The sequence below is a fragment of the Narcine bancroftii genome, chromosome 4 (assembly GCF_036971445.1).
Source record: "Narcine bancroftii isolate sNarBan1 chromosome 4, sNarBan1.hap1, whole genome shotgun sequence".
NCBI lineage: Eukaryota > Metazoa > Chordata > Chondrichthyes > Torpediniformes > Narcinidae > Narcine > Narcine bancroftii.
In genome coordinates, this window is record NC_091472.1 from 250,404,860 (window position 1) to 250,419,418 (window position 14,559).

The 14,559-nt window shown below is 37.0% G+C and overlaps 1 protein-coding gene across 3 annotated transcripts in view; it reads right to left on the reverse strand.

The window, feature by feature from the left end:
• Nucleotides 1–14,559, reverse strand: part of ankar (ankyrin and armadillo repeat containing) — a 109,413-nt gene that overhangs the window by 18,722 nt on the left and 76,132 nt on the right. For all 3 annotated transcript variants that reach the window (XM_069934716.1, XM_069934718.1, XM_069934717.1), the window contains 5 exons: nt 14,055–14,296; nt 10,524–10,677; nt 9,025–9,186; nt 4,412–4,518; nt 193–315 (listed from right to left, as the gene is read on the reverse strand). In XM_069934716.1, the coding sequence (XP_069790817.1) occupies nt 193–315; nt 4,412–4,518; nt 9,025–9,186; nt 10,524–10,677; nt 14,055–14,296 (788 nt within the window). The remainder of the gene's footprint in view (nt 1–192; nt 316–4,411; nt 4,519–9,024; nt 9,187–10,523; nt 10,678–14,054; nt 14,297–14,559) is intronic.

Sequence of the window (14,559 nt, forward strand, 5' to 3'; positions counted from 1 at the left end):
CTTTAACACTATGCAAATAAAAATTATTTTACAAGTATTTTCCATATTAAAACATGACAATACAAATAAGATAATTAATTTAACATGACAAATGTTGTGGAATATCCACTCCATTCTTTCCCAAGAGAATCATGCAAAAATGTCCATAATCTTACAAAAAATATTTACATTATACCAATTACTACAACTTACTTTATCATTAGGTTTAATATGTTTCAATACAGTCTTATAGGTCAGGCCTTGTTTCTCCTTTAACAACTTCAGTAGTTCATTATTTCCCAACACAATGCAAGCCAAGCTATAGATTACTTCGACCTATGCACAAAAATAAAATGCTATGTTATTTGGTAGTTACTGCAATTAATATTTTTTTAATTACTCCACTTAATTTAATTATTTATGGGAAGTTTACTTGGCATATTTTTATATTTAATTAAACTACTGCCTAACAATACAAAAACACATCATAACCATTTGCTAAGCAAAGCCCAGGAAAGTAAAGATTTGAAAATTGTTAATATTACATATTATGTGTAAATGATAGAATGTGAAAATAGCTGTTTAGTACAGATAAATGGACTTACAGATGAAATTATAGGCTCTTCCTTTCAGATTTAAGAAATATTATCCTGAAATTTCCCTCTACTCTAACATAGTGTAGTTTTTCCCATGTCTTGCAAAAAATTAATCTTAATCAGATATATGAAAATAAACTGAAAAAAAAAACCTCTCAAACAGTTACTAAAGAGAACTGGCCTCTGACTAACATTCAAATTGAGGCAGCAGTCTGCATTAAACATCATGTAAGTTAACTGTGGCAAAACCTTAGACATGAGAATTTCAACATGTTGAAATAAAGAAAATCTTGTTCCCACTTCAATTGCACTATTTCAAAGCTGTGATCAATCTATATATGTAGCTACAGTTATTCTCAAATAAAACTAGGTAATTGAAGCAGAGGATGTATTCCATAATTATGACTGCATTAAATTTTGAGAAAATGAATGATTTTCATATTATAACAACTGATCATACTTCACAAATTTCTTACAGACTCCTCCTTTTGGTGTTAACTACCAAATGAACTCCTGCAAAATGTTTATGAGGAATTAAACTTGACGTGGCCATTCATCCCAAAACAGATGAATACCTATGAATGTCTTTGATAGCCAACTCTTGCTGTGGGTGAATTCTTTGTTCTTCAAAATAAGTACAACAAACTTAAAGCTTGGTACGATGAAGGATAAACTAATTAACTTGTAGGAGTTAGTCAAGGTACGCCTGACAGGCTAAATGAATTTCAAACAATGCAGAGGTCCAGGATTACATCCACAAAGGATAAGGATGTACAGGAGGGAGTGGACAATATGCAGCAGAATGTTAATGCCTTTGGTGCTTTCTATTTCAGACTTCTCAAATTGTAAAACATTTTCCTAGTTCTTGGCTCTTTTTGGATGGTTTTCTTTTAAGGAATGCCAGATGGCTGCTTGAAAAGTAAAAGTAACAATCAGAGCTTTATAATAGGAATTTCTGGTTCAAGTAAATTAATTTGAGTTGGGTTAATTGAACATAGATGCCTCACTTTAATATTGAAATACAACACTCATTTCAGAACCACTAAATAAAATGAGTTATCCAATGTGTCAATAATCCTCTGTAGATCCTGGCTGGAACTCAACACCCCTCTCGGTAACCTGGAGTTTGTAACAGAAAGACCACAGTCTGTCCAAGTCGGTAGTAGAACATTGAACACCATCACGCTGAGCATTGGCGCACCTCAGGGCTGTGCGCTCAGCCCACTCCTGTTCACTCTACTGACCCACGAATGCATTGCCAGTTCCAGTTACAACAGTGTCATCAAGTATGTAGATGACACAACAGTAGTTGGCCTCATCAGCAACTATAATGAGCAACACTATAAAGAAGAGGTGGAAAATCTCGTGAAATGGTGTGAGAGTAACACCCTGTGTCTCAGCGTGTACAAGATGAAGGAGATGATGGTGGACACCAGGAACAACCACACTCCACTACAAATCAATCACTCTGGAGTAGAGAGTGAAGAGAGCACCATGTTCCTTGGAGTTCTCTTAACATATGATCTATTGTGAAAACTCAACATCTCCTCACTTGCCAGGAAAGCAAAACTGTGACAGCACTTCCTGAGAAGACTGAAGAATGCAAGGTTACCGACCACCATTATATCAACTTTCTACAGCAGCAACATCAAGAGTGTCCTGGCTGGATGCAACACAGTGTGGTACAGTTGCCGCAGAGAAGTGGATTGGAGGTCAATCCACAGGACCATAGGAGTGGCAGAGAGGATCACTGGAGTCTCCCTTCCCCTCACTCTCTTCCCCATCAATGTGATCTACTAGGATTGTTGTCTGAAGAGGGTGTGCAAAATAATTAAGGACCCCTTCCTCCCTGCACACAGCATGTTTCAGCTGCTCCCATTGGGGAAGAGAATATTAGAGCTCGCACCTACAGGCTGAGGAACAGCTTCTTCCCATGGGCAGTGAGAATGCTGAACAGTCAAAGGACTTGCTCACACTAAACAACTGAGACTCTCATATGTACAAAGCAATATTTATTTATTTATTTGTATAGATGAATTACCTGTCCTGCATTGTTTATTTGTATGTGTAATATGTCTGGTTGTGTGTCTGCATGTTTTTTACCGAGGACTGGAGAATGCTGTTTCATCAAGTTATATTTGTACAATCAGATGACAATAACTTTGACTTGATTTGACTTAATTTGACATTGGCTACTCCACTGAAAAATTAAATAGATCTGTGTACCTACTGTGACAGATTATGTTGTGTTTGTATTGTATGTAGATATGTTTTTAGGGAGATAAATTGGGGCAGGTTTTTCTTTAGTGTAGGTTACATATAAATACTTCAAATACACCTCATTTAAAATACTGGAACTCTGTTCACCAGCAAGGGTGGCAAAGACTTTGGAGGGTGCCCAAGAGACTTCATGAGTGAATTGTTCTTTTGAAAAGCAACAGATGAAAGAGATCAGAGGAGAAGTTCAGAGCCGCACGCTGTCTGGGAGTGCAGCTTGCTGTTCTAAGAGGGTCATGTGGTTTTTGCAAGCAGAGAAAGTTGAACAGCTTTTTCACTGAGAGAGAGAAAGATTAGTTCTACAGTGCTACAGCCAGCATCAGTAGCAGGGACTGGAACAGGGCAAGCTAGCAAGCTTGTGGAAAAACCCCATTTGAAAGACGGGCTGTGAGTGCTTAGTTTAGCCTGGTCAAAGCCCTTGTGGCTCATGCAAGAGGAGAGGAATGGCTGCCTAATGTTTCACTTGAAATAAGGGAAATAAAAATGAACTCTGTGGTGACCTGAAAAAAAGAGATTATCATCTGGAAAACCTTGATGGGGCAAGCAAGTTTCTTCAGCCAGACACTGATGTGGCTGATTAAAGGGATCAGTTTGTGTCCAGGAACAACAAATCAGGAACAACAAATCTCTCTCTGAAAACCAACAAGAACCTTCCTGCACGGTAACCATTTATCTTTCAAGCACCAAAGCCTGGTTAACTTCATAAATGTTAAATTCTGTGCACAGTATAAGAATTGCCTGCAATGAGTGAACTTGGAGGAATGAGGAGATTGGACTGTGAATCAAAGAACTTTTCTAAAATTACATACACGTGCGCTTAGAATTAGAAGGGGATTAAGTTAGGTTAGTTAAGTTAATACTAATAAGTTAAAGTTTGATTCTGTTTTCATGTTTAAAGATAATTAAAAGCAACTTTTGTTTAAGTAACCACTTGTCTTGGTGAACATCTATTGCTGCTGGGTTTTGAGGTCCTCTGGGCTCGTAACACTGCCTTAAACTTAGGTAAGTTGAACCCCTTATATCATATTTGTGCTAAACTGACAATTGAAGTTTATTGCTTCATATTGATCTCTTCTGATTCTGTATTTTATTCTTAGTCTTCATACAAACAACATCTGATTTAAGTGAAAACTACTGATATTTTCTCCTGATACAACAAGAGCAGTTCAAAACAGCATCATCTTAAAAATCTGATGTTTGGCATGTAAATTTTTAAATTTTAATGATAGAGCATGATAGAAGACCCTTCTGGCCCATGAAACCCATGCCGACCAAATACACCCAATTAATCTACCAACCCCATGCATTTTGAAGGATGGGAGGAATTCAGGGCATCTGGAGAAAACCCTCTCAGGTCACAGGGAGAACGTACAAATTCCTTACAGATTCTAACCTGGTTCACTGGTGTTGTAAAAGCGTTGTGCCTCCTGCTAAGAGAGCCATATATGCAATAATCTAAGCATACAAAGAAGTTGGTAAGAAGACATTTTTCTTCTCTTTCTGCTCCAGTTAATGCAAGAAAATGCAATCTTGCAATTGTACTAATTCTTGACTGATACCTGAACTTGAGGAGAACGTGTAGAAAAAAGCAAATAAAGAAGTACATCCATGCCACCCTCTTCTGTAATTTTCCGTTGACTAATTGGATTATTTTTATGTGCCACACCTACAAAACAAACATTTGTTATAGTTGCTTACATGCAGGACTTACAGACATTACTATATATATATATATATATATATATATATATTGTATATCAATAAGTTTGTGATTTCCAAGTAAGAGCCAGAGATGGACCATGCATAAGTGAAAGAAGGGTGGAGATTATCATCTACATTTCACATGGTTCCTCTCAGGCTCTTCCTTTCCCTGTTTGAATCTCTACAACTACTTCTCAGGGAAAATATGAGGAATAAATATATCCTAAAGACTCTCACAATCATCCTCCTATCTTGCCTCCTGTACAAACTCCATTCCATTTTCCCAGCTCCTCTATCTCCACCGTACTTACTCCAATGATGAGATTTAACACACTGGCGCAATTGATATATCCTCCATATTCCTGCAATATGATTGCCCATCTATCAATGCTGACAGAGCACTGACTACATTTCAACTATTTCTTACACATCTGCTTTCATCCCCCCCTCTCCTCCTAGACAAGGCAATTATGGAACCACCCTGCTCATCACCTTCCACACCATCCGCCTCCACAATCAATGGATCATCTTATAACTTTGACCAACTTCAAAAGAATTCTACCACCAGAGCATGCCTTTCACCTCCCATTTCACCATTTTGACAAGAACTATTTCCTTTGTGACTCCTGGTCTGCTCTTCCATTGTCTCCAGAGCGTAGTTCAGGAAACAATGTCTCCAGTGGCTGAAGTGCATGCGTGTGCCAGGGGCCTGGGGGTCTAGTTCCAGGCATTCTGGTCATAGCATCATTGAGAAGTGCTGCCATTGATTCATTTCTAGGCGCTCTGATTGCATTGGGGCTGGAGACTGTAGACCCACAACACCCAGCTAAACAACCAACCCCCCCAACCCAAACCACGCACCCTCCCTAGGAGGTCCCAGAGGGTGCAGAAACCAACATTACGCCTGGACTTGTGAGCAATACCATGATTTTTTTAAAGGAGGGTGAATGTGATGATACGCTGCAGTACATCACTCGGCCAACAGGTGGCCTAGAGACATGGCACCCTGCCTAATGACATCTGACCACCATGGTATAAAGCCGAGGTCCCGACCGTGTGCTCTCTCTTTCTTCCCTGGGATCACAGTAAGCACAGCTAGCAGCCAACTAGATATTTATGTGAGTGGAATAAACTGTGTTGCCCCCAACAGAATTGTGCCTGTGTTTTCCTATGGCGCAGCCTGCCACATACTATAAGCCATCTATCTGTGAGATTGGTTCTGTTTAACAAAGCCTGATCTGATGGGCATGTGGCACAGCCCTGTATTTTGTAACATTTCAGACTCTTTTGTCTATATAATCACTCTCTCTCTGCTACCAGTAAGCTATCCACCATTATTAATCCCAGAGGGAACCATAGCCTCACCTAACAGATATTCCCTTTGTCCAATGTATTCCACCCCCAACTCTTACTGCAGCTTAAACTAATGTTTTCTCTTTCCCATTTTTGACATAGAAACATTAGCAGTTGCCCTTTCCACAGGTACTACCTGACCTGCTAAATGTTTCAAGCATTTTTTGTTTTTAAGTTCCTATTTCCAGCATCGATGATTTTTACAATTTCTTTCTTGTTCTTAAGATAAAATGGTAATGGGATTTTAGTCCAGAGTTTTATGTGACATTAGTTCAACAAAACATTGTTAAAGCACACATGTGGAGTATTGTGCATGGTCCTGGTCACCATGCACAAGGAAGGATGTGATTAAACAAGAGAGTTCTTGCGTCCAGTTCTGGTCTCCAATTTTGAGGAAGGACATACTAGCTATAGAGGGTGTGCAGCGCAGATTTACAAGGTTAGTTCCAGGGATGGCGGGGTTGACATATGCTGAAAGGCTAGAAAAACTGGACTTGTATCCGATGGAGTTTAGAAGGATGAGGGGGGACATGATTGAGGTATACAAAATTATCAGGGGGATAGACAGGGTGAAGTCGGATTACTTGTTCCCAATGATGGGGGAGACGAGGACTAGAGGGCATAGTTTAAGAATACAGGGTAGGCCCTTTAGGACGGAGATGAGAAAACATTTTTTTACCCAGAGAAGTGTGAATCTGTGGAATGCTCTGCCACAGAGGGTGGTAGAGGCAGATTCGCTGATTATGTTCAAAAGAGAGATAGATAAGACTCTAGTGGGCAAAGGAGTTCAGTGGGATAAGGCTGGAAAGGGGTACTGATCAGCCATGATCTGTAAAATGGCGGTGCTGGCTCGACGGGCCGAAGGGCTTACTCCAGCTCCTATTGTCTATTGTCTATTGTCTATAAAAAAGTTTCACAAGGGCATTGCCTGGAGTGGAGAGTTGAGTTATAATGAAAATTGGATAGACTGGGCATTTTTTCTCTGAGCAAAGAAGCCTGATGTGTGACCTTCAAATAGGTTTATAAAATTATGGATATATCAGGTGGATTGTCACAGTCATTTTCCCAAGGTAGATGAGTGTAATACCTCAGGACATTGTTTTAAGATGAGAGGGAAAGATTCAAAAGGGATCTGAGTGGCAAGTTTATCCATACTGAGGGTAATGGGTATATTTGGACAAGGTGGCATAGAAGAGGAGTTGGTCAAAGCAGGTAAAATTCCAATATTAAAAAAACATTTTGACAGGTACATGAATATAAAATGTTTGGAGGTATATGGACCAAATACAAACAAATGGGATTAGGTTAGTGAGGCATCTTGGTCGCCATAGATGACTGGCTGAAGGGCCTGATTCTGTACTATATAATTCCATGAATCTAATCTATGAGATTTTGTTTTTAGGGCAAATGTATGGAGGTAGTTAATAGATCTTTTCAAAAATTAGATATGTTGCTGCATTTTGTAAAATTAATAGAGAAATTTAGCATCTGTTTCATTGACAAAACCTTTGATCAGAGTGGATCTTTTGATTTAGGTGTAGTGGAGTGATCTTGCAGAATCTCCAAGATATGAAATCTTTATAAGGTGTTTTTAATATGGGTGAAATATAGTTTTCTTTCAATTTGGAGACTGGGCATATTATGGCAACTTTGATATGAAGTTATTATTTTATTTTTGAGGAGCATTCAAGGTACCAATTCTGAAGAAATATATAGATTTCTTTCTTAATGCTCATTGAACAAACCCGAGGCATTATTCTCACACAAAAATTTCAATGAAGGAATGTGTCTACAATTGAAAATGGTTTTTATTCCCCAAAAGGTATCTAAGGAACATTGGAATAGGATCAGGTTATTCACCTTTTTGCTTTTATTATATAATAACTAATTTTCACCTCAATTCAAATTCCCAGTGCATACTCAACATCCCTTGACAAGCCAATGAACAACAATATCCTGATTTGTCTTCACATCCAATGCATGTTCCAATTTCCATTTGGCAAAACAGGCTTCCTAATTTTAGTCCTTAAAAACTTAGTCTTAACTGTATTATGCTCTCCTGTTCTGCCCACACATGATCTGTGTCCCTCTATTCCCTGCCTATTCATGTATCTGTGCAAATGCCTCTTAAACATTACTATTGTATTGGCTTCTAACTCCTCCCCTGGCAATGTGCCCCAAACATCTATTACTCCCTGTGTAAAAAGCTTGTTTCACAAATCTCTTAAACTTTTCCCTCTCACCTTAAACTTATGCCTTCCTAACCTGTTTAACTTTTCCCTCTCAGTTCCTAAATTCTGGGCAACCTCTCCCATAGTTCATTAATTGGAAAGGGCATCCTGTCAGATCAGCTGAAAAACAGATATAAATGACTTGAGTTTGGTTCAGATGCCTGGGATCAGTTTGTAAAAGGATACATATGCAAAAGAATGATAAGGGAAGAAATAAATTTTGGGGTGGAGACACCCGAAGTCTTCTCAATCAGGTGGAAAGCTAATGCCACCTTGAGTTACTGCAAAATTTATAGATGGAAAATTCAATATCAAAAGTGGTCAGCAAGTGATTGAAATATAACTGACTGCTGCTACCCCAGTCAGCATCATCAGGCTATCTGATAATGCGTTCTATTGAAAATATGAAACAGCTTACTGGAAAATAAGATTCTCAGGCCAGCAGGCAAATGGGGCTCAGTGAAACTGAGAAGATAGTGAGTACAGCTGCTCATAGCAAATGTGTCTTCTTCTCCTTAACTACATATCCTTTCCTTTTATATTGACTAAATACTGATTTTCAAAATGCATAGGAATTAAGTAGCTTTCTATTATGTCTGATTATTAATGTAGATGTGTCAATAATTTTTCTCTTTTGCCATTTATATATTGATCCCTCACATTTTTTTAACAAATTGATCAATGTCAGACCCTCTCTGTACAGGCTCGTAATTAAATAAAAAGACACCAAGTACTCTTGCATGAACCAATTATTTTTGGAAGGAGTTTTGAGGAAACTGATGGTAAAAGAAGAATAATTTTTGCTAAAAGATGAACTCTTATGACATTAGCAGATATAAGTATCCAAGTGTCTTTGATATAACATCTCATGACAGGAGTATACTAACCAATGCACATAGTGCCCAAGGCAGTAATGCCACTCAACAATGTACGTGAAGAAACTTCTGAGCTCCGTAAAAGTCGAATCAAGGGAGGGATTCCATTTTCTGCACAAATCTTGTTCTGTTGTTCCCTGTTGAGTTCACTCAGTGCAATCAAAGCCTGACAAGCTAAGTAAATACGCAACTGTGTTATTTAAATTGCCTGCAGTAAGGAGAGTGAAGGGTCTAGTTCTTTAAAAAACTGTCTAATTTACATATTAGAACATAATACAAATCAAAATCATTCATAAAAATCCTGATTTAATAGCAGAAAGTTAAAAAAATGTAGTTTCATTAACTGTATTTTGTCATGTTGTTCCATATACCTAATGTATGAAAAATATTGAAGTATTGATACCATCCAAGTCACAGTATATTGAATAAAATGTTCAAGAAAAGGAAAAACCATGATCAACAGATATAAAGATCATATGACTAATTTAAGGAGTACAATTGGTAACCCAAATATTTAGAAAATTAGGTTTCTACAATTAACCATTATGCTTACTGAACCTACATATATTTACTTTCTCAAGAACTTACAGGAGTCCAAAATTAAATAATATGTTTATGTATAATAAACCTGAATATAAATAAATTTTATTTAGTTATACTCTGAGTAAACCTGTAGAATAAACAAAATTTCCTACATTAGAAAGCAAATAATTTGGGTTTATTGATCCCATTTGATGAAATGATCAAATTAATTTATCTTTTTGAATGTTCTACAGACTATTATATAAACTAATAAATATAGATATTTGGCAAATAGGTTTCTATAGGTAACTAATTCAAGTTAATTACTATCATTTAGATAGAGGCGATACTTCAATTTTCATTATAACTTTATTATCATTTATTTGACTGATCTACAGTTATGCTGTCTATGAATAACACACCAGAGCAGGAGGGCAGAGGCCCTGCTCTTGTTCTGGAGGCTCACAAATGTACCCTTTCCAAATGTAAACCTAATTTTCTTTTGAATGATACAATTCAATCTGTACTTGCACAGTAAATTTTTAAATCTTAATGCATGAAATGAATTCTATTCACCTCCCCAATTCTTTTACCTGTTATCTTATAGCTGTATCTCAACTTATAATCTGATAATAGAAAGTTTCTTCTTATTCATCTTAACAGAAAAAGTTTTCAGTACATTTCAAATTTCCATTTTCCATTTGTTGCAAGAACAAATCTCATATATTTTGTGTGTAATCATAATGGTTTAAAATGAAAGTATCCAGGAAGTAGGAATCAGCTCTTCAACGCGGATACTTGAATGAAAAAAACTTTACACATAAATTTGAAACATTTGAAATCTCTCCCTGCCCCCACTTGGTGCACCAAAGTGCATCATCTGGAGCAGGCTGAACACTTGGACAAATTGTAACCAAGTTTCTGTAAATGCTCAGAGTTACACATTTCAATATGTAAAATATTAAATTTACTAGAAAAGAACAACTTACCAACATAGTGCATTTTATCAGATGATGATAATAAAAGATCAATGACCAAATTATAACCAATTTCCTTGGCCATATGTTTTCGTTGTGTCAGAGTCTGTCCTGCCAGAGCCCAAATAGCTGTTGCAGCCTTCTCTCTGATCTCTATTTCAAACACCTGAAGAAAATATTACTGAATGGCAGTGGTTAAGTATTCCTGCATGATGTACATCTCTACACTTCAGTGCATAAAAGCAAGACTACAATTTATTAATTAAACCTACTGTACTACCCTCAGATAGATGGCAGTGAACTTTCCTCTTGAATCACCACTGCTGAAGTGTTGAAAATACTTGAAAAAATACACAAATGCTGGAGAATTCAGCAGGTCAAACAGTGCCTTTATATCGCAAAGGTGAAGATACATCACCAACGTTTTTTCACTTAACCACAGTGTCAACAGAATCCTGTGTTTTACCCCTGTTGAAAGTACTTGGTTAGAGTGGAGGGAGGAGGACCTTCTACCTCATCTACAGAATGCTTTTATTACCAATAGATTTGATTGTTTTGGTGCTTTCCTGGCTGATAACCTCTTTTAGCCCCCACCCCCCCCTCCCCATGAGCTCATCAACACTTTGCTTCTTATTTCATTAATCATGAAACTGAAACAAAAGGTTGTCATTAAAACCTTTTGTATTTGCTGGTGCCTTCTTATGGAAAAAGTCAGTTGTCTTTGCTCACTGTGACTTATATGAGACTCCCAGCTTACAGCAATAAAGTAAACTCTTAACTGTCATTAAAGTAGTTTAGTAAGCCAGGGACTGTATAAAGGACTAAATAAAGGTCAAAAATTTGCTAGCATGGTGGAGAGAAAGGCTCTACCTGTTTAATGTAGAGCCAGAATCTTGTCACTACTGCATGCTGCTATTAGAGTAATCGTGCTGGGGATTACACATCATCCATAAACTTCTGTAATGTATGTTTGCCAAGGTCTACCAACAGATGCAATAATCTTTATTTAAATTAATCCCCAGCAAATGTGCAAAGAAAAACTCTAACCTACAAATGGCTGTTCCCAAACATGTACACTGAAACAAACATCAGGTTGCTGGAGTTCATTGCCTTGGTTAAAGATGCTCTCTGGTCTCCCCGAAACCTATCGGCCTTCCATTAGAAGCTGTCCAAGATGGAGTATTGCAGACATAACAATTTTTTGTGGTTCATGGCTATGTGCTGAAGAATGTGGTGATGTTTGTTGCATCTGCTGAAAAGGTTCATTGGTAATAGTCCACAATTTGAGACTCATGTTCAAGGAATGTATGTAAAGGAAAATTGAAATGTAATTTATTAGGAATGATGCCATATGAATGCATTGTATTACTTATCTGTGAATTTAAAGTCATACAGCTCTACAGCAAAGAAACTCGCCCTTCAGCCCAACTTGTCCATGCTGACCAAGTTCATCCCATTTGCCTGTACTCAGCCTATATCCCTGTAAACCAGTGGTTCTCATCCTTTTTCCCCGCTCACATAGATGTTCTGTGGTTAATAAGGGATTAATTAAGGTGGTATGTGAGCAGGACAAAAGGTTGAGAACCACTGCTCTAAACCTTTCCTGTCCATGTGCCTGTCCAAATGTCTGTTTAACATTACAATTGTCCCAGTTTTTACCTCTACCTGGTAGCTCATTCCCTTTATTATATTTAATATAAAGTTTATGAATGAAATGATATTTTTGAGAAAAAAACTACACATTTGCTGAGAAATTAATTGCAGTTGGAAGTTCTAATGTTGACGCATTACATAATGTTGAACGCTACTTGAAATTTATTTCAGGCACAAATGCTGCTTTTGCATTTGGTACAGCTGATCAAGAAAGTAGTTCTAAACTAATGAAATTAAAATGATTGGATCACCTGACATCATCTTAGATTCTTGATTTAGATGCATCAGAAAAATCTCGAAGTTTAGTCACTGCAGTAATGTTCACAAGAACATCTGGAGATATGCTGACATCAAGAGAAGTGAACTACCCATGCAACAAACATGACATGTTCAATTCAAAATCAAATCTTCAGCCAATATCCCACGTTCTTCCATTATTCAGTACTCTGACAGCTACCAAATCAGCACGACTCCACACCTAACACTATGTGGAAGCTCCGCCACGATTGTGCATTATGTCATGTGAGTTTGATATAAAGCCTGACAATTAATTGCTGGTGATTATTTGGCAACATATGATTGTTGTACCAAAAGGAACTCCATGAGTTTGAAATCATGAGAATTAAAATGAAAATGCCCAAAGATTAGACTTAACTCGAGGGAAGATGATTATTGTTGTTTGAGGACAATTATAGAAAAGGGAAAACATTGCTTCAAGAGTTTCTCAAGATGACAACATTCAGATTACTATTAAAAAAATGATTATTCACTTTTTTAAAGTATTCAGCAATACGACCTTCATCAAAATTAAGTTTCATTGTCATCCTTGACATTCAACATTATTGATGCTGAGTCCATCAATATTCTGAGGTTTATTATTGACCCATTGACTTCCATCCAATCTAAATAACACTTTACTGGCATATATTGATGTTCCTTCATTGTTGTTGGGTCTAAATTTGAGGATCAAAATCTAGTGACATAATGAGGCCACCATCATCACAAGGCAGTTAGAGATGGGCAATAAATCATAAAAATGCTCATACACTCTAAGTTAATATTTTTAAATGCAAGCTATATTAAGAAATAGCATTTCAAAGTATAAGCAAACATGTATATTATCATATAGCATGGAGATGATGTACCTTGTTAACATTAATAGTCACTAATACACCTAACAGAATATTTAAACATTTATTTTACCAAATCTTGGCAAAAACATGAGACTGGCCATCATTTTGAGAAGATAAGGTAAATGCACAAAATGGATAAATTTAGGATAAAGAATATTTTATGTTTTGTATTGACAAGGAAGGAAGCCCCACTCAGGTAATCAACTATATATTACCTCACAGAGCAATCCCATTCTCCTACTAATTTTCCAGTAACTTCTTCCCAACAACCGCCTCCGAGTTCTATTGGGTACCTTGCCCAAGAGGCAATATATATAGGAACCAATTAACCTAGCAACCAGCACATCTTTGGGATGTAGGAGGAAACTGGAACAACTGTGGAAAACAAAATGGTGACAGAGAGACTATGCAAACTCCATTCAGGCAGCATTAACAGTCGGGATTGAGCCTGGGTTGCTGGAGCTAAGAGAGAAAGGTTTTACCAGCTACATCACTGGAGAAAAGAATAGATGATGCTCTGACTGGATTTAATTAAAGTGAACTTCTGTTCAAATAATTGGAAGGCAGTAAACCTGTGTACATTGAACAGAATTCTCTCTACAGTGAATTAGAAGCGGTAATTAATGATCTGAAAATCATTACACATTTACAAAATCTTCAAACTTTTCAATTTTTCAGGATCACCTGTTGGTGCACAATGAACAAACTTTACTGAATTTAAATAAATTATACACATGAAATTTTGGTTATGAAATACCTCAAGAAGTTTCAAAATATGTTTGTCGGCAGACAATTCAAGAAATTCTTTTTGTGTCGCAGAATTTCTGTCAGCTAGAACTTCCACTGCTGCTACAGCTTTTAGTTGCATCTGTATTTTCCGTCCACTGAGAAGTTTTATCAGAGGGAGAATTGCACCTTCAGCTGCAATTGCATCCTGGTTCAAACTATGTCCACGAGCAACTTCAGCCAAAGCAACCGACGCATAGCCCCTCAGAACTTCTATATCAGATAACAATTCCATGAAAAAGATTAGGAAGGTAGTTGTCACTACACATTCTGACTCATTTACCTAAAGAATATTGGCAATACATCCAATGGGCTAAAGTTGATGATAATGAGGGTTTATTTTCATACAATGTACAGATATATTAAAATTCTTGCTGCTACACAGGAATATAATATGTACTAACAAACAATAAGTATAAATTAAATTACCACACAAGAAGATAATAAAGGATAATTTATACAAAAGGATAGATAAA